This window comes from Anticarsia gemmatalis, chromosome 11 (assembly GCF_050436995.1).
Source record: "Anticarsia gemmatalis isolate Benzon Research Colony breed Stoneville strain chromosome 11, ilAntGemm2 primary, whole genome shotgun sequence".
Lineage (NCBI taxonomy): Eukaryota > Metazoa > Arthropoda > Insecta > Lepidoptera > Erebidae > Anticarsia > Anticarsia gemmatalis.
Window position 1 is genome coordinate 9459284 of NC_134755.1, and position 24654 is coordinate 9483937.

The 24654-nt window shown below is 33.7% G+C and overlaps 1 protein-coding gene across 2 annotated transcripts; it reads left to right on the forward strand.

Moving 5' to 3' along the window:
* Nucleotides 1–8908: 8908 nt before the first annotated feature.
* On the forward strand, nt 8909–13427 carry LOC142976708 (uncharacterized). Of its 2 annotated transcripts, XM_076120217.1 has the most exons (6): nt 8909–9113; nt 10269–10328; nt 11136–11225; nt 11347–11458; nt 12656–12704; nt 13259–13402. In XM_076120217.1, the coding sequence occupies exons 1-5, from the start codon at nt 9017–9019 to the stop codon at nt 12699–12701; spliced, it is 405 nt and encodes a 134-aa protein (XP_075976332.1). In that variant the 5' UTR covers nt 8909–9016; the 3' UTR covers nt 12702–12704; nt 13259–13402. The 2 variants fall into 2 exon arrangements, with proteins under 2 accessions (XP_075976332.1, XP_075976333.1); XM_076120218.1 differs by lacking the exon at nt 12656–12704 and having other exon boundaries at nt 8910–9113; nt 13259–13427.
* The last annotated feature ends 11227 nt before the right edge of the window (nt 13428–24654 follow it).

Sequence of the window (24654 nt, forward strand, 5' to 3'; positions counted from 1 at the left end):
TTTTCTTTTAATTTCCTATCTTTAAATTTATTTCGTATTTACATTATATTTCTTAGTACCTACCTACATTGCATGCATACTATGAGTATCAAGTTACTTGCGCAAGTATGCCAGACTTTCACTCAGGGAAATTTATTCAAATCCGAGGGATAGGTACTTGTTGCAATGCCAGAATATCTAAAATCCTGAAACTTAGTTGTGATTCTGGCTTCGTCCAAGTAGGTACACCACGATGATTCTAGTTAGATTGCGGGGTAAATCCGCGTACTAAACTAGTTTTGTGTGGAAGAGCAGCAAACACACATAACATCAATCCGCACAAACTTTCGTACCTATCTATACTAATATTATAATCTATTAGTTAGTTAAGGCTATAGGCTATATAACATCACGCTACGGCCGTAAGCAGCAGAGTAGCAACGAAAAATGTTACAAAAACCGGCAAAATTATGACCAATTTTTTCTTATGTGACGCAAGCGAAGTTGCGCGGGTCAGCTATTTATAATATAAGTAGGAATTATGAGAAGGGACAAGGAAATCAAACAGCCTACACGTGTCACCTGGAAATGTTATAGGAACAATTAATTAAGACTGAAACTACAAGTGGCAACGTAGTTATACCCCAGCCTTTTCCTTGAAAACGAACTCCATCATACAGAATTTCCCAACCGATATTCTCAGAATTCCTACCGTGTTCAAAACATTTGCTAGCAAGATACCCTTGAACTGGCCGTATAAAGACACCCAAAGTTAAATTGAACTTGATTGCTGTTTTAGGTTTGACCCAACCGCTAAGTAATCAGAATTTACTGTCCGTTAAAGTCAACCTTTCTTGCAATACACAACATAGTTAGTTTGTTCGACACGTGCGCACGTCTCGCGGGCGTAAACTTTAATAAGCTGGACAGATATGGTGCATTTGTTTCAGTTAGAGCGGCAAATGGACTCGGACTCGTCCTGATCTACCAAGGTCATACTGATTGTGACTACATCACGTTAAAGATATGTTTACGATGTAAGGTACCCGCGGGTATTAAGGCCTAGCTAAGGGAGATTTGTAATAAAATGAAGAATATCCAATATAATCAACCAGTTTTTATAATAATCAGTCATGTACTTATATTACTACCGAGTTTAAACAAAAAATGGCTTCTCAAGCTTAAAACTAAAACATTATATCACTTTTAAAAAAACGCTGTCTTTAGGCCTTATTATAATAGGGTAGGGTAAAAAGGCCTATACTATAAACTATTCAAAAATCAACTTAAACTAAGTAAATTAGTATTCTTGACATCAATAATCATTAACATAAGGCAATAGAAAGCATAGTAGTCTTAATAAATGAAATAAATTGTCCTTATTCGCATCCATCAGGACATTGAAAATCATCAGTATATTCTGCAGTCAAACCGACACAATCTTCGTGGTACCACTTGGAGCATCGCGAACATTGCCTCATTGTATCATCCATTCAATATTCTTTGCAGGCATGACAGTAGCGATATTTTTTTTTTGTGATTAATTTTTGTCAGATCGCCTTCTGACCACAATGATCGTTTGGGAGGCATCGTGACTGTAAGCACTGAAAACAATAATAAATAATTTTAAAATATAAACCACGTATATACTACCCGCTAACAAACATTTTTAATACACGCTCCTACTTATATAGCAGTTAAAAAAGCAGGAGTATAATAAGGCCTATTGTAAAATTTTATAGGCCTTAATATCCGCCAACCACCTATTTACAGAAAATAATAATAATATAATTTTTATAAAGTACAAGTCGCTTAAAACGGTAATCTACGGACAAGCATACCTTAATTAATAAGCGGACAGTCAATACAGGTTTGTAAATATGATATTTTCTAAACAACTTACGTTTTACTGGAGTCAATTTTTATAATTCGTGCTGCTGAACCGCACTTCTGAATGATTTCGATGACATTTCCGGGGGGAGAGGTGCAAGAGTGTGTCCGCCACTTTGCAGCGACTCGTATACTCTCTGAGCTTGTGTGACAGTAATCTTGATCGTCAACTACTGTTTTAAGTACGTTTTTTGTTATTTAGGCCTTATTACCCGACAGGCCTTAATACCCGCAGGTACCTTATGTAATGTCTTTTTATAGAAACTAGACTATCGTCTGGGCTCGAAACAAAACCAAACTCGCGCTTTCTGCCTTAGGTTAGTCTGGAACCCAAACTTAATGCCTTTAATGTTCTGAATCTAAGAGGTTTTGAAGTCAGTTTTTAAAACTCATTATGGTATTTTGTTTATTCTTCTTTTTTAAGAAAACAGGGTTTTAGGTACTGTGAAGTAAGTGCGTAAGTGGGCTCTGGAACAGCAAACATTTCGGATAACTTGATTGACGTGATTTAAGTGAGTAGCAGAACATATAAAATTAAATGTATGAAATCAGCCCTTCAGTCGTGATAACTATAAAGTCACTATGAAAAAGTGTTCAAAATTCGGTTCAAAATACTCTTTATTAACTTACTTTTCAAAGTAGAATGCTACATACCACATTAGTCGTACCTTAAACAAAATAGATTAGAGTCCCTCAAAATAAGGTTTAAGTTGTCGGCCTGATCATTAGTTCGCAGTGACCCAATTACAAATGTTTCGTCGTACATCAGTTATTTGGGTCGCCGCTTTCCCTAACTGAACTAAAAACTTTTCATGCAAGTTTTAGAAGTAGAAAGTATGGAAGACGTTGTTTAATTAAATATGTTTTACTTTGATACTGAGTAATATCAAAGTGAAATATTACGTATAAAAATAAGTAGTTAGAATCGGTATTATTTCGTTATGCACAATTCCTTCATTGTAGTCCACTAATAGAAGATTTACCGGTCGTAAGTCTACCCGTCATTGTGCCTTAAAATATGGTATTGCTTAGTCACTTTCCTTGTGACAAATAGGTAGGTATCTCGGAAAGTTAACGTGGCTTGTAAAATTTATAAAACAATTACTTATATAGGGTCTTTTATTGATTTAGTACTTATTGTAATAGCAACGCTAAACGGACAAGAATTAAAGGGAGGAGAGCTTTTGTTCAACAGTAAAGCGACGCGACGTAGGCTGATAGTAAACAACAGTCTCTACTAAATACTTATTTAATAACCTATTATCATAACAATAAAAAATAACACAGTAACCAAGTAAGAACAGCAGATTTACTTAAATCTAAAGTAACATTGCAAATGCAATTTCATCTTTAGTGAATCAATGAAAACCGCATCAGTTTCTCGGGTCTTTAAGTCTTTACCATCCAATTAGTGAACGTCAGCGAACTCTCATCGGACCTTTTCAATTTATTTTTTTATTAGATTTTATGAAAGTAATCTATCTTATACGAGTCGAGACAGGACGTCGACTGTCTTCTTAGAATCGAGATAATCTGTAGCTTCGTTTAATTAAACTAAATACTTCTTTTTTGCTTTCTTAGTAGTGTTTAGGATAAATTGAACACAGAGTATTATTAGTAGTAACAAATCAGTAATTATTTTATTCTTCTCTCTTTTCGCCCTCTAGGTAGCTACAAACCTAGGTAGGCTTCATTAAACCTTATTAAATGTTCAGCACGATAAGTAGTACAAAGCCTAAGTTATTAAACTCACTACAAAATGGTCAAAAACTTTGTACATCTGTTCAAAAGATGAAACAATCCAAAGCATCCAATTAAGGAAACCAAAAAACACTGCAATAAAAATACGAGATTTCACTCACACGAAATTCGATTACCGGCTTGTCGTATCGGATTCCGTGTGAGGCTGACGTTGCGCCGTGTGACGTGTCACATCGCGCGTCATTTGTTACTTGTACGATGTACGTACACGCAAGCCTGCGTATTTACGTGACTGTATACACGTATACGTAAGTATGTGGAAAGTTCTAGATGTAACTATGTATGTGGAATAAGACATTGATTATGTATTGTTTGTCTTTCAGGCTCTATCTAGGTATGCTCACATAAATAAGACAATAAAATTATAATTTATTGATTTTTTTGTGTATTGCATTTTCGTTGTTGTTGATGTGGTACAACTGTATCGATAATTGCCCTTTAGTCTGTTCCATTAATTGTTTCACTAATGACAAAAGAGCAAACATTCTTTCTTATCTTCCATTTCGAAAGGGCCCATTTTAGCTCTTTCAATTAATCTGTATCTTCACAATGTCTGTCCATCCATTTCTTATAAGGCTTCATGTTTAGAGACAAACTTACGAACTTACTTATCATTGCGAGTGTTAAAAATACATCTCTTTATATTTACTTAAAAACATACACAAAAACTTGATTGATAAATATTTTTGAAGAAATCAATCATTCTATAAATAAGCAATAAAGGCACGTTGACATCAAGCAGAAAATCTGCCTTGTAAACCTCTCATAGTCAGTCTTGTTGCAATCTTCTACAGATTGAAGAAGAATTTGACTTATTCAAGATCATTCGTTACGGCAAACAAAAAGATCTTTTGCCTAGAACGAATTTAATGAATCTGCGTTTAATGAGTCGCCAATATTCAGCCGCAAACAGTCGGCCTAAGAGGAACGTATCCCAGTCAAAAGCTTATACAAATGGGTGGCGTTGTCGTCAAAGGGTACACGTACAAAGGGCCGAGACATAAATCATTCTGACCCGATGACGTTGACGACTAACGAGCTATTAACGCGACAGTATCTGAACACAATTAATTTGCTGTGTACAAGTTTTTCCAACGTTTTAGAGTTGCCGAGTTTGTAATTTGTTGATGTCCCTTGAGGTGGAAACAAATAACGTTTTACTAATGATCGGTTGAACAGACGTTTAACTGAAATTGAATACATATTTCTTTGTTGAACTTTGTTGAACCTAATTTTAAAAGCACAATACTAAATGTGCACCGATCATGGCTCGTTGTTGTCAATATCAACATTGATTTGACACTTCACGTAGAACATATTAACTTTAAAACAGTGCAAAATGTAAATCGTCGTCTAAAATATAATGCATAATATGGTTTAAGCAACATAAGCATAATACTAAGTAAGTATGTACAATTACGGGATACACTGAGTTCAACTGAAATGTGCAACGGAACGTCGAGAATTTTACTTCACTTCTGACTAATTTATACAGAGCCGTGGCCTTATGTAGTGAGTTGTTGTTTTGCATGAGGGGTTCGTAGCTCGGCGGTTCAAGTTGCGCTGGTCTGTGTGTAAGACCTGAGGACGCGAGAAGGGCTCCTTTGTCCGTGTCGCTCGAAGCGCTGGAGGCCGTCGCTCATTTGCTGAAAGCCTCTGCTTGAAGTGTCGACAAAAATCCGGCCATTTTCGTTCCGTCTTGCTATTTAAAGATGAAACGTTTTGAAATTATTCGTTCTCAAAATACCATTGCGAGGAAAAATACCCGATTCAGCAGACATGTGGGTACTAAAAGGTTTCTCTCTACGTTTCTTTTTGTCAAGATTATTTAGGGTTTCTTATTTCGAGAGACGTCTTGAAGCCATTACAAAAATAAGATCAAGACCTTTTCGTGTAGTGAATGCGCTGTAAAATTCAATAATTCGATTACTTTGTAACAAAAGCTGGGGAGATAGGAAAAATCTAGTTAGTTTACTTGGCTCGGGTTACTAAGTCGATGAAACTGATTGCTAAAGTCGGGGTCATGCGGAGATTAGTTTGCATTATCCAATTTACTCGTAATTGGGTCTGACACCGAGAAGACTAAGTTTCAGTACTTGAATGGCACATAAGGGTGTGTTGTGCTTCCCACGTAATTCTGTTTTATGAATATCTTCGTATTATGGTACGTTCGACTCAAACAAGCTTCATTGTCTAACTTATTAGGATTGAAATAAAACGATGTGTTTGTTACACAGAAGAATACGTAAATATATTTTCATTTAGGTGGTAGTTAGAAAATGGTTCAGGGGTTTTCTCTAGAGACAAGCAGAAATATAACGACGAAATAATTTTATGTTTGTTCGATTTTACTAATTACAGGTTGTTATTCCGTAAGTCCTGGGTACTTTTAGTTTTGGAAAATTGAAATAGTTTGGCGGTCTGTAGGTACAGGTTTTTGAAGTGAAACTTTTTTGTATTTTATAAGTTAAATTATTAATTTATGGTAAATAATGAGCATTGAGCACATATCCGTGTCTAAGTTTCTATCACTCTACCAAATATTGAACTGATTCAGCAGTTCATCTTTGCAAAGTAACAACTAGAATTATGACTACATTAACAACATTAGTCTAGGAAGCCTAAGTAGTTTTTTACCCTAGAATAATCTTACGAAAAAATCGTCCACAATTGTACGTCTTCGATGGTAAAAAAATACTACATTATGCAAATAGCCACGTTATTGGGTACCTATTTCTCGAGCTACTTAGACATAACTAACTGTGAATATCTAATTCAAAGTGGAAAACTCACATTACTTCTTGCCTAATCTTGGGTCAGAGCCAGTATACGCGCGAGGTTTAAGCTCAAAACCTCGTTAACACTAAGCTTAAATGGAAATGTTGCTTTGCGGGCTTGTTTGTAAAATAGCTTGCAAAATATTGCTGAAGTGCCTGTTTATTTCTAAACGTAAATAGGTATAACGTTTACTTTAGTAAGGTGTAATAATTTGTAAACGTATTTCGTAGACGACTGTAGTTCGCAAGCATAATTATAATTATCTTTGAGAGATGTAGAAAATATAGTTATACATAGATAGACACTATATTTTTTTATTTGTTATAGCCCGTTTTTGTATTTTCTTACACAAACAAAGCTAGGATAGTTTATTTGTGTAAGAAAATACAAAAACTTATTTATCTCTCACACAATTAGTTATAAACATTAACATGGATAGTTACGAACATCAGATTTTAAATTAGTTATGAGTTTAAACGTTATTGAATAGATAAACTACCGCTAAATGCAACCAGAAACCGGGCATGAATCTGTTTGAGTACTAGAAGGACCTGTATGACCAATTAAGCTGTGGTGCAGGATAGATCTTAATTTGTCTTAAAGTAAAAATAACTGAATAGGTTTGTTTTGTTGCAGCAGAAGAATAAGCAAACAAGAATAGCATTAATAAATGTATATCCATGTTTACGAATATGTTTCTATTTCTCCGTCTTACCACAGAATAAGTCGCCATTTTGATTATACTTGAATAGAATTTCATTAAAAATTCGACTAGCTCGTTGCAGCGCAACATTTTGTGATCATAACAATAAATGTAAACGTTCAGAGCTGGAGCAATTTTCAACAGTATAGTAATACTCGCTCATAATATCCTATTTTTGATGTTCGCTTTATTTCTTGGCTTTATTTTCAGTATTATGTTGCAGTGGGGTGACGTGGAAATGGAAGCCAAAGTGTTGCAATCCACATTTATACTGACTAGTTAGTTATAAGTATTACTAAAAATGGATAATGGATTTTGACGACGTACATAGTAAGACGAGCTAACTAGGATCGTGAAATGATAAGATGGACAATCCTAGTCATCCCATTATATTATTGTACTTTTCCCGAAACAGATAATTGTAAATGTGCGTTTGCAAACAACCTTGGATTTCTACTAGTAGCTTAAATATTAGAATAAGACTAATGCTACTTATTTATTTTTGACTATTATCTTTGCGTTTTCCAATCAAATATCGGGTTAGTCTTAAAATTCATCCTATTATCAAACATATCGACGCATAAATATTACATAACGTAACATAACAACAAACACTGTATGTAACTGTATGTAAATCCATTGAATCAGTAGCGACTATTCGTAAAGCGTTCTATTTTTATACGATAACCTTTTGCGTAAATAGAGCCTTTGGTATCCTTCATTCGCAGGCTTTTAGAATCGCAACAATCGTTGTTATATTATAAAAAATATCTGGGCTCTGTCTCGAGCGTCATTTGCATAAGATTGTCGGTCGCGACGCCCCGCAGTGCCGTCGACGGACGCACTAGGGATGTGCCGCTCCCGGGATATGAATACGGGACGTGAATATTTATGAGCCTTGCATGAATGTTTCCTGATCGCCTTTTACATTGATGTCTTTATAATGTTGAGTGAGAGTAAATGGGACGTGTTTTGATGTATGTATTTCTCTTGCAAAGGAATTGATATATCATCTGCGAAGACGGGAATTCTGACGAATTTAGACATGGAATATATGATAACTTTTGTTTGGATACAATATTCTATTTCTTACGAAGCTTTGGTGTATCTATATAGGTGGAAAACTTATAAATATATTAATTTCAGTTCATAAAATTGTATAAAAACATACAGTTATAAAGCACGTTTATATAGTGTTTACTCTTGATAAAGTTTTATAGAGTTTTATAAACACTGTACCGGTTTACATGAATACCAACTGAAAGCTCCGGGAAAACGGGACAGCTTACAGAAGTTATTCAGTTGCATGATATGGCAGGTACTGGCCCTTTCCACGACACTTCATTGCCAGTTTTATATAAATGATATTTTTCTTTCAGGTAGCTTTACTTTTAAATATAACATTTCCTTTTGATAAAAGTTACACATTGGTAAAATAGTTGGTGAATATAATTTTTATACGCGGAAAATTATAACTGACCTTTCTATTAGTGTAGAGAAATAAGCTTACAAAATCAACTATTAGGTGAAGTCTAATTTTGTAAAGATAGTTTAAAAGTAGATTCAAAAAGTTAAATTTCGCCTTTTCCTTCATCACTGAAGTAAACTTTTATTTGCGAAATTGTGACCCATTGACGTAGCTTTCTGATTCAATGTAATTGTCTTTGACGCCCTAATAAGTTTAGGGCTAGATAAAAACATACAGAATATAATAAAAACAGCTCAGAATCGAACCACCTCTCTCCACCACTCTTACCACTGAACATCAACCCTTATCCACATCGGAAAAAGATTATAAAAAGGGGAAACTCGGTACAACCAGGCAGTTGCGCCGCATCGTCCATAAGCCTCCATCGAGCCCTTATGTCCAGCTAACTCATTAGTCTTAATAAACCGATCACAAAAATGCGGGAGGCATTAATATCAATTCTTGCGCTGCTCGCCGTGGCCCCTTTAGCGAAAACCTCGGACCTCGGGAAAGACGGCTTCAATTTGTACAAAGGTATTATATTGTTTATTTTGTTCTGCTGATGTATTTAGATAGATTATGGGTTTTTGTATTGATCTCTCTTGGAGTTTTACTGTGTTTTTACTTGATAGAAGTAGTATTAAGGAACTTTTGGGCAGATAAGTAAAGGAATTTACTTCCATTTTAGTAGTTCGGTGTTCAGTCAGAATATAAGGTAGTTTAGTTTAGACTTTAAGCTTGGCTGTTGGTTGTAATTAAAATAAGAGTGAATATTATAATCAAAAACCTGAGTGTAGATTTTCTTTCAGTATTGGACGTTTTCATGTCAATCAATCGTTTAAAAAGCAAGTGGATGATATATTTTTTTCATATTTGACCTTCAGTTTTCATTTTCAACTTAATTTAGATTACCAACTTTAATTCTCAATATAAAGAAAGAAAGAACGCTTACTTTGTTTTCAAAGATAGCCTTTTACCATCTTAATGTGAAAGAGAATTCGAAATAAAAAATACTCTTATTTATGAATTTTTAATATCTTCATTTCATTCCTAAGGCGAATAGCGTGAAATGTTTCATAGACGTGTTACTTTGATGGATACATGTCTGACCTTTTTATTCATTGAAAGTATTGACTATTACATTAGTCACGTTAATTTTTCGAAAATACAAGCTTTATATTTAGGTAGGCAGTGGAAAAGAACTTACTATTATATCTAGATATGCAACAAAGATCTACTCAGAGTTCAGCGTTTTTCGCTGTCGTGACTTTTCTACGTATGCAATTATGCACTTGATACTTATCGCTACGAAACCGTGTCTTACGTTTTAAGATCCTAAAACCGAATCTAAAACTGAATGTTCCATAGAAATACAATTGCCACTGACCTGGATCCTACAAAAAATCAAGTCCGACATAGTAAGACACCACTCCGTGTGAACATACCGTATGATATGATGGCCTAATAGAAGCGTTATCCTTTAGACCTCGGACGAAAAGTTCTGTGACTAGAGCGATTTCGTTACTATGTATGTGATACCGTTCGGGTAAGCGTTAGCAGGATATGCTTTGGTGTAAACAGTAGGAATAGTTAGCTACTACAGGTGGTAGCCAATAATGCTTCTATCTGAACAGGCTTTTTGTTGTTCGTTATATTATTGTTATAATAATGATGTTTGTGTAATTATAGATTATCTGCGAGCGCGCTCCGACGATGTCGAAGATCCTGCATCAGCAGAGCGTCTGTTGTGTGAGTAAAAAACATATTTTATTTATTATTATGTTATATTATGGTTTGCTTTATTTTTTTACAGTCTTTATTGGCATAATATTTTGAATGCTAACATCGAAAAAAAAAAGATCTAAGTACATATATTTACAAACATTATTAAAGCTGCTTAGTTTATCGGATGTTGTGAATAACCTACGTCTTATCAATTTCATGTACTTATATCCATTAGTATAAAGAAAAAAAGGTCTTCTACTCACATGTCTACCTTTTTGGTAAAACGAAGCCGTAATAGCGAATACTTTTAAACGATAGTACAGACTTTACGTTAGTAAAGAGATTGAAAGTTACAACTTGCATAGCAACCACAATTTATGCCCAAAATAAGCCTATTCAGTCTGTACATAAAAGATTATAATTTTATTTGCACCACACACAGTTATTTGCCGCGTAAATCCCATGTGACAGAGCGAGTTTGACACTTCAATATTTGAATAAAGAATGTTTTGCTTGCTTTTGTGTAGATGGTGTTTACCAAAGAGGCTGTTATAAAAAGGTTGTAAATATATTATTAAGTTATGTATGAAAGATTTTTGTAAGCTAGCAATAAATATTATATCAACATGTTGGCAACGTATTTGTTATTTAGATACAAGAATTAGGTTTAATAGGTACGAAACGTGTTTATTTAAAAAAATATATACATATTTTTGACTAGAGTAAAGAAACTGCTTTACTTAACAAACAGGAAAACGGTAAATTAACTTATACAGGTCTGTCTAAAATTATTTAGATACTGTAACGTATCTTTTTAAAAAATATTTTCAGATTTCTACCGAGCTCCCTTGCAGTTATACCCTGGTCTGCTGCCCGCAGTTGAGCAGGAGTACAGGAAAAGAACAGGAAACGCATTTAAGAGTAAGGAAAATTAACCATTCACGTATATCCGACTAAGATTGTTTAATACAATTATTTCATAAACGAATGCTAAAATTTGCTCAAAATGTTGAAACGAACTTAATTTAATTATTGTTCACAGATCATCTCTTAAGTAAAGAGTTTTGGGCCGACGACGCCGGTGAGGGGTTAGGAAAGAGAAGCTCTAAGACTGCCATCTCGCTCATCATGCAGGGAAAGCACCCTTATTACGCGTAAGCATATAAAACTATCACAATATGACAATGTTACACTTATAATTGCATATCTGTTTTACTATAACAAACGCCATTTTTTATAGTTCTTATCGAAATAGTACATTTCGTTCTAAGTTCCAGTCATTTTACAGTGGCAATTGTAGTTATATTTATGTGTAGGTATTCTTGTAAAAAAATACTGTCCGGTTAACTTTACTAACGATAATCGCTTAATAGCAAATTTAGCAGACTGGCAGAGTTTAAGAATTGGGTGATCATAGAAATTTTGTGCGAGAACCAATTAAAAGCCTTATATAACAAAGGTGATCTATAATTTCCCCCTTTTTTGAAAATAGTGGTTCATTGAAAACTTCCAATTCATGATGTAAATACAAGTCCGCTCCAGTGAATCCTTGCATAGGGTGCTTACACTACGTATTTGCGTTCGAACAGACTGGAGTAAGTTGGTCGGCGTCTCCCGTTCTAGTGCATTGTTATCGCACTCAACAAGTCAGTCCTCACTCAACCGACTTACCGCTCTTGTTACATCGATATTTAGCTCCCATTTGATAGTTGGAGCGCTATCAGTATCTGTTTCGATTTGTTGATAAGACTTGTTGTGGTTGTACTGTGATTTGTCTCATCTTTAGTTAAATGGAGTAGAATCTTGAATGAACATTTTTGTTAGCTTGATATTTTTTTTATTAAGGTGTAACTATTTAAAAGTCTTGAATACCGATCAATTGTTTCGCGAATAGTGCGTTCTCATGGTAAAAGCCCGGTTTCAAGACTGATATTTGATAGCACATTTATCGGATGTTTTTTCAAGGTTGTTTGTTGATAAGCTTATGAGTATTCATAAGCTTAGCGTAAAAGAAATGCCATCAAAAACATTCTGTAAAAATCCCAAGGCTCGCAGTTTAGTCTCTCTGCTGTAAAAAGTTGTGAGATCATTATATTATAATATCAAGTCGATTAATCTATTTAGTCTCTACTTAAAGGACCTTCTGTCTTAATTTATAACATAAGTCATTATCATGCCAATATTAAAAAAAAGGTTTCTTTTACGTTAATTACATATACTATAATAGTTTATATCCTATAACCATCACATTGCTTGTATTTACCGAAAAAAAAAACAATTTTCCTTAAACCAGTTTTGAAGTTAGTTTATTATTCAATAGTTTCATGAGACCATGTTATCATGTATTGCAGGGATGAAGGACACTATTGTCCGTACGGCAAAAGGGGAAGGTGGTGATAGGTAATTTTGTTACTTTTCTCCTTTAAAATGTATGATTTTGTGTCTTTTTGTTTGTTATTGTGCTTTTATGTCGTGTTGAATGTGTATGTGTCGTTAAGATATGGTTTATTTGATTATATTTTTAAGATTTTTATTTACATTTTTTTATGATTTCATTTCGAGGTTAATGTTAATCCAATACTAATATTTATGTATTTAAATTAGAAAGACTAGTTTTTGGTCATCAAATATATTTTTTCGAGGAATTATAAGCTCGATTTGACAGATAAAAGACAATAGATCTGTAGAAAACAGCGAAATTATTCCTGGAATAAAGTAATTTAGATATGAAAATATATAAGTATATATTACGTAGTATTTATAACTTTTATTTGTAATTAAGGACCTAGTTTTTCCATGCGTAATGTAACAAACATTAATGAGAATACAATATCCTTTATCAAACGATAGTCTGGTCTACAAATACCTAATTTATTTAAAGCGTATTCAGGCAAGGTTAGCAAGGTCGTATTACTAAAAATACAACCTAAAATGTTATAATTTATTTGTTTCAGTACTGAAAGCCCTTCGGGAGACGACGTGGAGCCTCTGGAATAATAATATATAACAGTATATATATGTATCTGTAACTTAGACAAAAGGTATATGCCTATTATAAAACATGTAAATGTAGCCTCAGATTATTTCGACGATGTAAAGTGAATAAATGTTCGAAAGAATAAAAAGTTGGTTTTGTTAGCAGTTATTTTCTTGTACGGTCCTAATTTAATTAAATCTTTATTGAAAAGCTTTAGAATGAGAACATACGAGAGATAAAAAGGCTTTTTGTTTGGGTAGTACTTATTTCAGACAGCAGCAACTGTTTAGTAAATGCGTAATCCAAACGTGAAATTTAGTCTGGCATGTTTTAAAAAAGCATTAAGTAAATCTTTTTAGTTTCGTAAAGGTTAAAAAATATACTCCTACAACCGGCTAGCTACTGAAAAATTTGGTATGAAACCTGGTCAGTGACCTTAGCCTTAACCTTAAGTCATTTAGTACATTTTAAACGCAAACACCGGCTGTGGAGCGGGCTACTGTCATTTAATTGAACAATCAGTAGCTGTATTTCTGACATTAGTTTCACTTCTTATTTGGCAAATAATTTGGTTAAGAGCGATAAAGCATGATAATAATATTTTATATTAAAATGATGAACCTAAACGGCATATTTCCATTCGCCAAATCGACAGACTAACGAAAACAACGTCTACAAAGTTAAGCGATCGTTAACAGAATTTTCTAATTTATAACGATGTTTACTTTCAATCTAATACTAAAAGTTATTTCCTTCGAAGCAAATAATACGAAACTTAAAGAACATAACGGAACAATCAAAATTTCGCCCTTCAGACTAATTTCGATCTCAATTTTAGGGTTCCGTACCTAAGCGGTAAAAGCAGCTTAGAACCCTATTACTAAGCCTCCGCTGTCGGCTTTTATCTTATAAACCTATTAGTTAGTTATAGCTAGGAAGCTGAAATTATTTATTTCCGTTGCTGCCACAACAAAGAATAGTGAAAATTAAAAAAAAAATACGATTTCTTAGTATAAATAGCGATAACGGTTAAAATTTTCACAAAATATTTGCTTGTTTTATTATTAAGGTAACAATAAATTAAATATTAAAGGAGGCTCATATACAACATACATAATCTTCTATTAGAAATTATATTACGGAACACATCGTGCGCGGGTCCGACTTACACTTGGTCGGTTCCTATTAAAAACAAAACTGTTGGGAGATGAAAGCTTGTAAAAACGAGTGCTCAAGATATTGTTTTCAATCATTGAGTTCTGATTCAGCCTGTAATCATTCTGCTCATTATTTCCTTGAGATATGATTTTGATTTGTTTCTTTTATTTCTTGTATTGAAATGGATTTATCATTATGTTTTTGATATCTGATTAAAAGGCCAAAGATGGTAGAATGGTTTTGATATTCAGCAGTGAACTGGCCGAGTTTGTAACTGCCTAGCAGTGCATTTTACTTATTTATGCAAAAAATGAAATGTTAATTATACAATTACAGAAAATTAGCCTTTGTTTGGACGGGTTTTGAACTTTCTTCCACTAAAATCGGCTCAGTCGTTTAGCCGTTAAAGCGTCACAGTTAGACAGACTTTCGTGTTTATGGTATGAAAATGTGAACATAAAACAAATAAGGATATAATAGTGGGCAATGCTTCATTTATTCCTAAAGTAATTACCATGAAAATACATCAGAGCAATAATAATATTAACATCCTCTGCTCTAATAAAAGCCTGGTTTATTTGGTCTAGAATACTGACACCCTGAGTCATAAAAGCTGCAGACTTAGACACTCATGACTCATGAAGTTAGAATTAAAAAGTTTACGATTTGATATGAGCACATGCCTTCTTTAATATTAAATTTACTAGAGAAGAGTAATTTTATGTATAGTAATAAAGAGGATAATGACAACACGAGTTTCTGGTTGCAGAATTATTTTAATGTGCAATCCCCATGCTAGGAATAGATGGATTTTAAAATTTAACCCATTACGTCGTATACTTTCAGAATCACAGAACACAATATGTTCGTGTATTATATTGTATCTGATACAAAAGCAATCAAAAGATTTAAGATTACGACCAAGTTTATGTAAATTTAACACACACATAGAAGTGTTGTGAACAGGTACATAGAAGAAACTAGACTACCTGCTATAAATAACATTAAAACATAATAAATAAACCGTCTAAAAATACGTTTATAATAACCAAATTTCCTCTTACAACATCAGTATGCCTAATTATAATGGAATCATAACACAATCTTATCCAGTGCCCACGCAAACGATCCGAGACAGTCCAAGCTCAGAGGATAATAATACCGGAATAATCTTATTCTTCAAATGCAGCCAACGGACCAAGGGCTGTAACAGAATTATGAGATAACCTATTTATAGCTGAGACCACAAAAGCGATTAATATTTTAGCCGTAATTTATGTGGGACCCACCTGAACAAAGCGATAGCAAATTCTCTGCCATAGAATTATTTCATACACGGTTAAATATTAATTAATTTCAGGCCACGTACGTATTACAACGATTAATGGCCATCATAACTCTTTTAATTCTTTTGAAGAATTTCCTTTAAACATGAAGGAATTTTAGGTAGCGTTTAACTTAAAGTCATGTGGGAAGAATGCTAATGGCAGCTCGCAAGAAAATTCGTCCTCGTAATTTGTAACTCGTACGCCTTTTTATTTTTACGAGTGCTGAAATGAAACTATTTAATGTTCCATTGTGTTTTTATTGCTCGTTGCAATTCTTCGTTGTTCACGTGATGAGTTCTAAGATATGTATTAAAGTTATTAAATGGAGAATTAAAGATGAAAAGTTATAGCTCAGACTTAAAGATTAGTTATTTTTATCAAAAAATTGTCTTCGTATATTAACTATATCGCGATTCTCAGTCCAGTACAGTCGGTACTATCGAGTATCGAGAGTTTGACATTTAGAACGTGCTGCAAAAATAATACCTTACTACGCCCGTTTGAGGCGATACAAAACTTCTCGATAGCTGATTATGGTAGAGTGTTGCGTTACAGTACAGTCAACAGATTTGCTACTGATTACAGTTAAAATGAGACACGTTATTCTATGAATAATCTTCGATTGGTATTCATCTGTAGCAGAACATGTAAATATAATATCCGTTCATATGACTTCTTAACATTATGCATTACACATGAGCATCACTTGACGCGAGAGAACCCTTTTCAAGACATCTATTTGAAAGTAAAACGTTTTTTAATAAATCCAGACTGAGATTTCGTTCGAGAGTAAAGAAACGCGTATCCTTGAAACCTACGGGTTATGGAAATTAGTTTCAACGGATGTCAATCCAAGGGTTTGACTACAGTACTGGATAAAGCGATATTTATAAAAGATAGACATTTTTTACAAGTGTATTCATTAGTTCTTACATGACCAATTAGATGCTTGCAGTATTTTTATAACGTGTCCTTTTTCCACATGTCGTCTTAATATTCACCATGTTGACAGCCCTAAGCAAGTCATATCATGAGCGCCTTGGGACTTCAGTAACTGGAGTAGCAATCGAAAAGTTTTTTTTATAAAGCTTCAAAGTTTTCGGACCGTACGGTGTGCGCAGACGCCAACCCGTCACGGGTCCGCGCGGAAGGCACAGCGGATCCATAATTGAATACATAAAAATCAGACGCTTTCGCGGGTCCCAGGCGTGTAACAACAGCCGATATGTCCGTATTTAGGGCCATTTTATATTGCTCCGAAGACGAACGTGGGATTTGCCTATCGCACGCAATCGCGGACCGTAAGCCACTTTAAGCATTTCTCTAAATCCGGCCCCGGGGAATCTGCAAAATCTTTGTCCGGATCTTTTCAATGAAATTCAATTTCGTTATATGTGCACATTTGTTTTTTTTCTGTTATATCGCTTATTTGTTTCAGATATGTGAGTGCCAACAGGTTTAGTTTTGTTCTCGATATTAGCGCAAAGCCGTCTGTGAAAGTTTTTGCGGCGTTCCGTCTGTGTTCCAGACGTGTTTTTTTAGCTATTGTGCGAGATTATATCGGCAAACCTATTCGCTTTAGGAAAATAAAGATGTTAGATACGAACAATGTGCCGAATGACCTATAAAATGAAAAGAAAAAGCGATTCAGTGTAAAAACCTTATAAGTCGGCCACGGCGTACTTATTAGGATCAGTCGATATCTGACTCCTTTGATAAGGTATCTTTACAAAAACTTCGATTTAAATAATAAACATTAAATTCACCTAAGTATCTAATATTTGGGGATAATTGCCTACACAATAATAATAGAAAGATGCTTAGGCATCATGTTCAAATATGTTATAGTCGTTAGAGATGCAGCTTTCACCGCACTGATATCGGTTTTGCAAACAGATAATACATAATTAATATTAAACGGTTGATACCAACTACTCTCCTTCCCTGATATTGTCGTCGATAATTAGGTTACCGCTAGCGAAACGGTTACAAGACTGTGAATAGTGTGTATTTATATTACCTAGAATAGTGAGCTTCGTGTTATTGAGTTCGCACGTACATTTATTATTACGTAGGTACCTACATATATATTTAAAGTTTTAAAAAGTGTAATTGTACCGTGTCCTTTTAGATCTCTTCTTGCGATGACCTTATAAGCATTTATAAATAGTCCCCAATATCATTTTTATCAATTAAAAAAGTAACTTTTGGGACGTTGAGTAGAGAACAGAATCGATTGAAAGCTCATTGTCATCTAATTTCTGAAAACTATACAGTTCTTTTGTATATGCAAAAGTGCTAAATACTGTGAAGTTCTCAAATCATTTATTTGATAGCAATAATAATTTACTGGGCAGCCTTATATCGGTATTGTTATCTAAAAATCTCTTTACGGAGTCGAAAGAATGTACAGCTGTCGAACCAAACAAAATAATTAGTAATACACCCTTCGCCCAAAAGTACAAATAAAATAAAAATCTTAACGTATCTTAAACTCCCAATGGAAAACAAACCTCATTATGTTAAGGACCGCTTGTAAACCAGAAGCAAACGGCGTAAACCTAAAGTTTTATAGCTGGCCGTTTTATTGTGACTATAAACGTAACACGAGCAAACTGTAGCATACCAGTGTTTACATTCAACTGGTAATTGCATATGTATATATCTTTTATGTAAACTTAGGAAACATCCTTCGGTATCAAGCGTTTAACTCCAAAGATATACTTACTTGGTGAAAAAAGTGGTGCTGTTATTGAAGAGGAAGTTGATTGTTGTCAAATAATATAATATTACCTCACGAGCTTACTGAACGAAACCTAATGAACCGTGTACCTACTCATTTGTGATTCCTGAAGCCAAAGAGATTTTATTACAAGTTCATACATACTATAATGCGAAAAGACTTTTTCCCCGACCTAATAAGTGTATATGCGTATGTGTAAAAAATACTTTACTTAACGGTTTCTTATGATACAGTTTTTACTGTACGTATTTTAAACGCGTGAATTTTCTAACTTGTTTTAATTTTTATTACAAACTATTAAGCTACAAGAGGACATTTAATTGGTACCTACATATTTCTTAAATTTAAAAAACGATCTTTTTCTTTAATATATTTTACTTTAGATCTACATTCACTGATATTGCTTTGTAATTCCAGACGCCATTATTATCGATAAATAACTTCGTTTTCGATATTGTAGTTTCAAATTCTTTTTATATCGTACCAAGATATTATTAGGAGACAGCTTTAAGCCGTAGATCTTCAAAAAACCTTTTTGTAGCCATTTTTAAAGACTTTCTTTAGTATAAAGCTACAAAGTTCACTGTAATGAAAAAATACATGAAATAATTTAAAAGTTTACGAGAGAATTTAATGTGTGAAACATCTGAGTGTTTCAAAATTAAATCCCATTTAGAGTCGGGATTTCGTTTTCAAAATGTTTGTTTTAATTGCGCCAGTGTTCAAATCGTTTTATAATTACATTCTGTTTTTGTACATACAGCACTACAGTAAAATTCTGTGAAACGAGGGTAATGACTTTGTTAGACATTGCGCGAATAGTGAGACTTCAATTCACAATTTCGCAACTGTTTGAACGAACAACATTGTTGAATTCAGACGCAGTTGTGAAACTATTGGATTTAACTCTAAAACCTCGGGTTTTAAACTAGATTTTTCTTTTATTTTAACCAAATTTAACGATAATAGATTAAAAAAACGATTTCGAAACTTAAGTTGAAAAATTGAACTTAAACGAAACTCAAGCTAAAAAGAAAATATCTACATTTACAAGAGTATATAAATAGGGAACAGTTTTTTTGCCATTAGTAAGGGATAACCCCTGCAACTACTGAACAGTTTTACGTTATAATATCAGCAAGATGATTAGTTATGTCGAGTAACAACAACGACGTCATTGAAAAAAAATACACCAAGATGCATTGCCTGCCCATTTTAGTTTTCACGTCATTTTACAACTTTTTAATTTTCCCGTCACGTCAACATCACGAGCTTTGTAATGTATTCGTATAGGTCTTTAACACTTTCAACAGAACTGCCATGAGTTCAATGCCCTCAATATTAATTTAGTTCGAATCTAGACTTTAAATAAACTGTTTTATAATTCAGTTGAAGCCGAGTTATTGTTATACTATGCAAAATGCTCGAGACGAATATTGATGTAGTTATGATATTTGAGTTTAAAGTTTTATTTTATTTATTGATTTAAATAATGTAATTTTAGAGATTGAACTAGTAAAATTAGATACGAGTAAATATTTGATGCTTATCTCAAAATATATAAATTTCAGCAACTGTTTACTATCTTGTACATGAAGTGTACATGTTTCACTTTTCTCATTTCTTGATGTTATGCTTTACAGAACACGGAACTCTGAAACGTTATTTTCTTGTCTTGTTTCTGTTTAACTTTGCAGCAATGACATGATCAATTTAAGAAATTGGAAAAGCTTAATTTGTTAATTGAGGTACAACTTTTTACCACTATTGGGTCTCGACAAATGCTGTATGGAAAACTGAGTCCCGTCCCTTGCGTGTTCCACTGAAAGATTTTTTTAAAGATTTTTACTGTCAAGCATGTAACAAAAGAGAAAAAATTGTGATCCAAAACAAAAAAATACGCTATAAATCTATTTCAGTAAGTACTTTGAAAATATTTGCCTTTGATGATAATCTCCAAAACTTATTACCTTCCCATAGCGTAATCTTATACCATACAAGAAAACAAATGTAATCCCATAAACAAGGAATCCTTATCTATCTGATTACCAAAATATTGGTATAATATCCGCAATAAATATCTACGTATGCATATAAAAAGTAACTACGTAAAATATTGACTTTGTAAGCAATAAACGAGGTGTATCGGAATCATCTAAAAAGCAATTTAAATTTTGTTGGTTCAGTTCTCGGAAGGTAATAGGCTCAAGTTGCGATATAGACAGCCAATTAATAACCTGAATGCTAAGAGCCCAATATTTAAAATATGAAAATATGCGTAGGTATTACCGGCTTGATACCAGGATCAATTAAACTTAGGCAACTTTTTGTATCGAAATATGAATTTTACATCGGTTCAGTCCCTAACCCAGATTGGCTAGCAAGGAGCTTGGTAGACTTAAAATCTCACCCTTTCTATTTCATTGTGTTGCCTAGCAGAAGGGTAGCAATTAAATAGTTTTTTTTTGTTAATTTTTATATAATTTGTTTTTATTCTAACACGATGGAAAATAAATCAAGAGTACCTATACTTTTCTACCCAAACACTCTCCATAAACTAATATCAACATTTCAAGGGCTTCCTAGAATTCTAATATTGAGCCTTTATGATATTCCTAGTTCGTTTCACTTTATTATACAGTCCGAGCATCTAAAGGAACATTTCTAGCCACTATCAACTATCGAGAAATTTTGTTTGTAAAGCTTTTCAGTGCCCCTAGCGTATTCTGCCAGAACTATTTATTTTGAAGTTATTTTAAATGACAAATGCTCGCTAATCGAGAGTATGGCATGAAGAAAGTCGAAATTACTCTAGTTATAATTTCGAATAGCAGAAGCGATTCACATAAAATTTAAACTAACTCTTAAACCAAAGCCTGCAGCATGACGACCGACATTATAAAGCACATTAAACCTCTGAAGCACTCAAAATAGGGTATAGAGTCATTTAACAAGCCTCTTGTAAATCTTGTCTTCTTAGAAGGTTCACAAAACAGCCTGTGAAATGATAAGCGGGACGATTCTTCTATTGTTCTGCGCCGTGACTTCTCGCCTCCTCGTACAAAAGACCGCCAAACATAATTGTGCCTCAATTAAAATACGCCCGCATTACGCACACATACATACATTTTACACACACTAGCATGCTGTTATAAGTAGGGCTGTCAAGTTAGAAAATGGTGTTGAATTTGGGTGTTTGTGGTTTATAAGGAAGTTAAGTACGTTAATTCTCAATTATGTATTTTTTCCTTGATGAAAATAATTAATTTCCAAATTGTATTTTTTTTGGTTTGGGTATTGTGTGGATTTAAATTAACTACAGTTATAGCTACGGCATGTAGAGACATCTGTGTTTTATCTTTGTCACCATCAGAAAAAGTGATAAAAGAGGAACTTTAAACAATCTAAATTAATATTATAAATAATATGAATTACCATAAATATTATATTACCACACCACAAAAACAAATTAATGGTAACCGATCACACGTGACATTTTATGTACATTTCAAAACGAGTGTACAAGCTTATAATTAACTTTCATAATACCAAAAGCGAGTACCAACCCTATCTCCACAGCCGTACAATTTAATGACAGGCAGTTTTATAAGCGTTGCTGTGGGCATAATTTTAGGTCATCTGTTGAGGTCTTAAAATTCGCGAAATCTCCGTTATAAAATACATAACGACGTGACATCAAATAAATCGTGGCCTCTCCCGTTTTAGGGTGTCTGGAGTCGTACTAAAGTTAAACGACATTTTTTGTGACTCAATATAGTATTGTATCCACGGGGTCAGCCCGTGATATTAAAGTCTTTAAAGCTAACGTCATGGTTTAGTGTCGTATGATTACAGCGTAGCACCTCGTAGAAGCTGCGTCGTAGCATTGACGTAGAGCCTAGGCGCGTAGCAAATCTTGCTTTTAAAATCGTCACTTAAAGTAATCTATAATATATTTTTCTCTTATAAATTGAGCCAAAATACCAACGTCATAATCTACTAACAGAATATTCAAATGTCAATTTTCTAGAGTGTACGACTAAGCTATGAATACGAAATGCATTTCTCGAAACGCAAATAAACTTACCCAAAATAGAAGTTACATTTGATATTGCAATTTTGTACGTCGTGGATTTAGGGAGTCACGCTCGTACAAAATAACATTAATTTAACAAGACTACGGCTATTAAATGATAATTTATTAAAATGGTCATCTCTAAAGTACCGTAAGCTCTGTTGCGCTCGTAAACTCCCAGTAACCACCACTGTCACGTTCAAAAAGCATTTTCGTCGGCGAAAATAGAAATTAACTCGACGGCCATTCACATAAAGCGGGGCACGTATTCTGGAATCAATACTCGACGTCGAGGCTCATCGTGATTCCCCATTATTGGGCACATTCTTGGGAATATTGTCACGTTGTCGAAGCCGTCCTAGCAAATGGCCTATTCCGTGCATTCCCCTGAGCGAGCGCGGACAACATTATCAACGTTTGTTACAGCTTTTGCACGCGATAGTGTTGAAGTTAAGGCATCTAGGGATCGATTGTGTAAACCGCGTGATACTTACAACAGCGAAAGACATATAAGGCTTTAGGCGAATGTCGTTCCAACTTAGTTTTGTGCTCAAAACATAATGAAATGGTACCGGCTTTTATATCTCAATCGTTTGCCTGAAGGCTGTGGCTGTTATTTATCTCATACATTCTAAAATATTATAAAATTAAGTTTAAGAAATTTCGCGGATTCCATTAGATAATCTTTAAGGTTACCTCCGTTGTAATCGAGTCAAGTGAAGGTGACAAAATTTCTTAGAAAACGGGTTTTACTTTACTTAGGAGATCATTTTGGACAATAATAATACCAATATTATTTTATTTATTTAATTTCGTTTACTTATCACAAACATTTTGACAGTTATTTATACCAAAGTAAAAAATAATCTTTTCATAAAAGTAGCATAATGTAAATGTAATACGTGTGTCAAATATAAAAAAATATACATCTCATGCGTCATTTAAAATCCCGCAGCGTTTCAAACTAGAGGCTGTCAAATAGAAGGTATTATTTTAGTAAACTTCTAACTCCCACGTGAAGCCTAAAAACACACGCTGCAATAACAGGCTGAAGGTTAAAATCACCATAGTGCAAATCTAGTGCTTGCATGTTCTCGGGAATTATATTTTTATACCCAAAATGTTATATATTCTCTTCGTTCTAATTTTGGAGCTTAGATAATGAAGTAAAGTGGAGATATTTATGAATTATTTTTGTTATTTATTGTATTGTTGTTAATTAAAAAAACATATTAAAAATCTGTTTAGGACTTTACAAAGTTGTATTGATGAATAATAAGTAATTTTGACAGACGATTACTGATTACTATATAAAACGTTTTTCTTCCATACAATATTTTAATTTTTCTTGTATTTTAACTAGGGCACAAAATAAAGTTTAAGTTGACAAGATTTATGGTGTAACGGTTAAAGAGATCTCTATACAGCTACCAATGCGATCAGAGGTCATCGGTTTGATCCCTATACATGAAAATATTAATTGACTTTGTGGCTACTGGTTACATGGTATTCGTTATTTTGAATTATTGTAAAGGGCCCCAAAAACCTTTTCCTTATACCATTTTCTTATATTATATATTTTACATTAAACTACAAACATTTAAATACTAAAGTAGCGTTACGAGAATGAATTGAATAAATAATTGTAGCAGAGTTTGTATGCAAAGCTTGGTTAACATGTGCGGTACGTGTACACTTCCTTAAGAAAACATGTGCTAGTGTCCCAGTGAAGGACACTAGCGCTGAGAGACGGAACGAGACGTGTTTAAATACCACTACTAATAGGGCTGTTACCTTCCTATATAGAGGTGATTTTATCCTACTGTCGATTGTCGAAAAATGGCTTGTTATTGTCAATCTTTGTTGGATTTAACATCTTTGCAAATTTTATAGTGTACGTGTAGACCAAAGCGTTTAATAGGTTGCAAATTAAATGTCAATGTTTGTAGGATTAATGTTTTTCTGAGAAAACTTTATATTTTGCATAATATTTTTACCATGCTTGTAGAAATAACATGAGATTAATATTGTGCTAATATTACAAATGCGGATTTTGGAATGTTTGTATG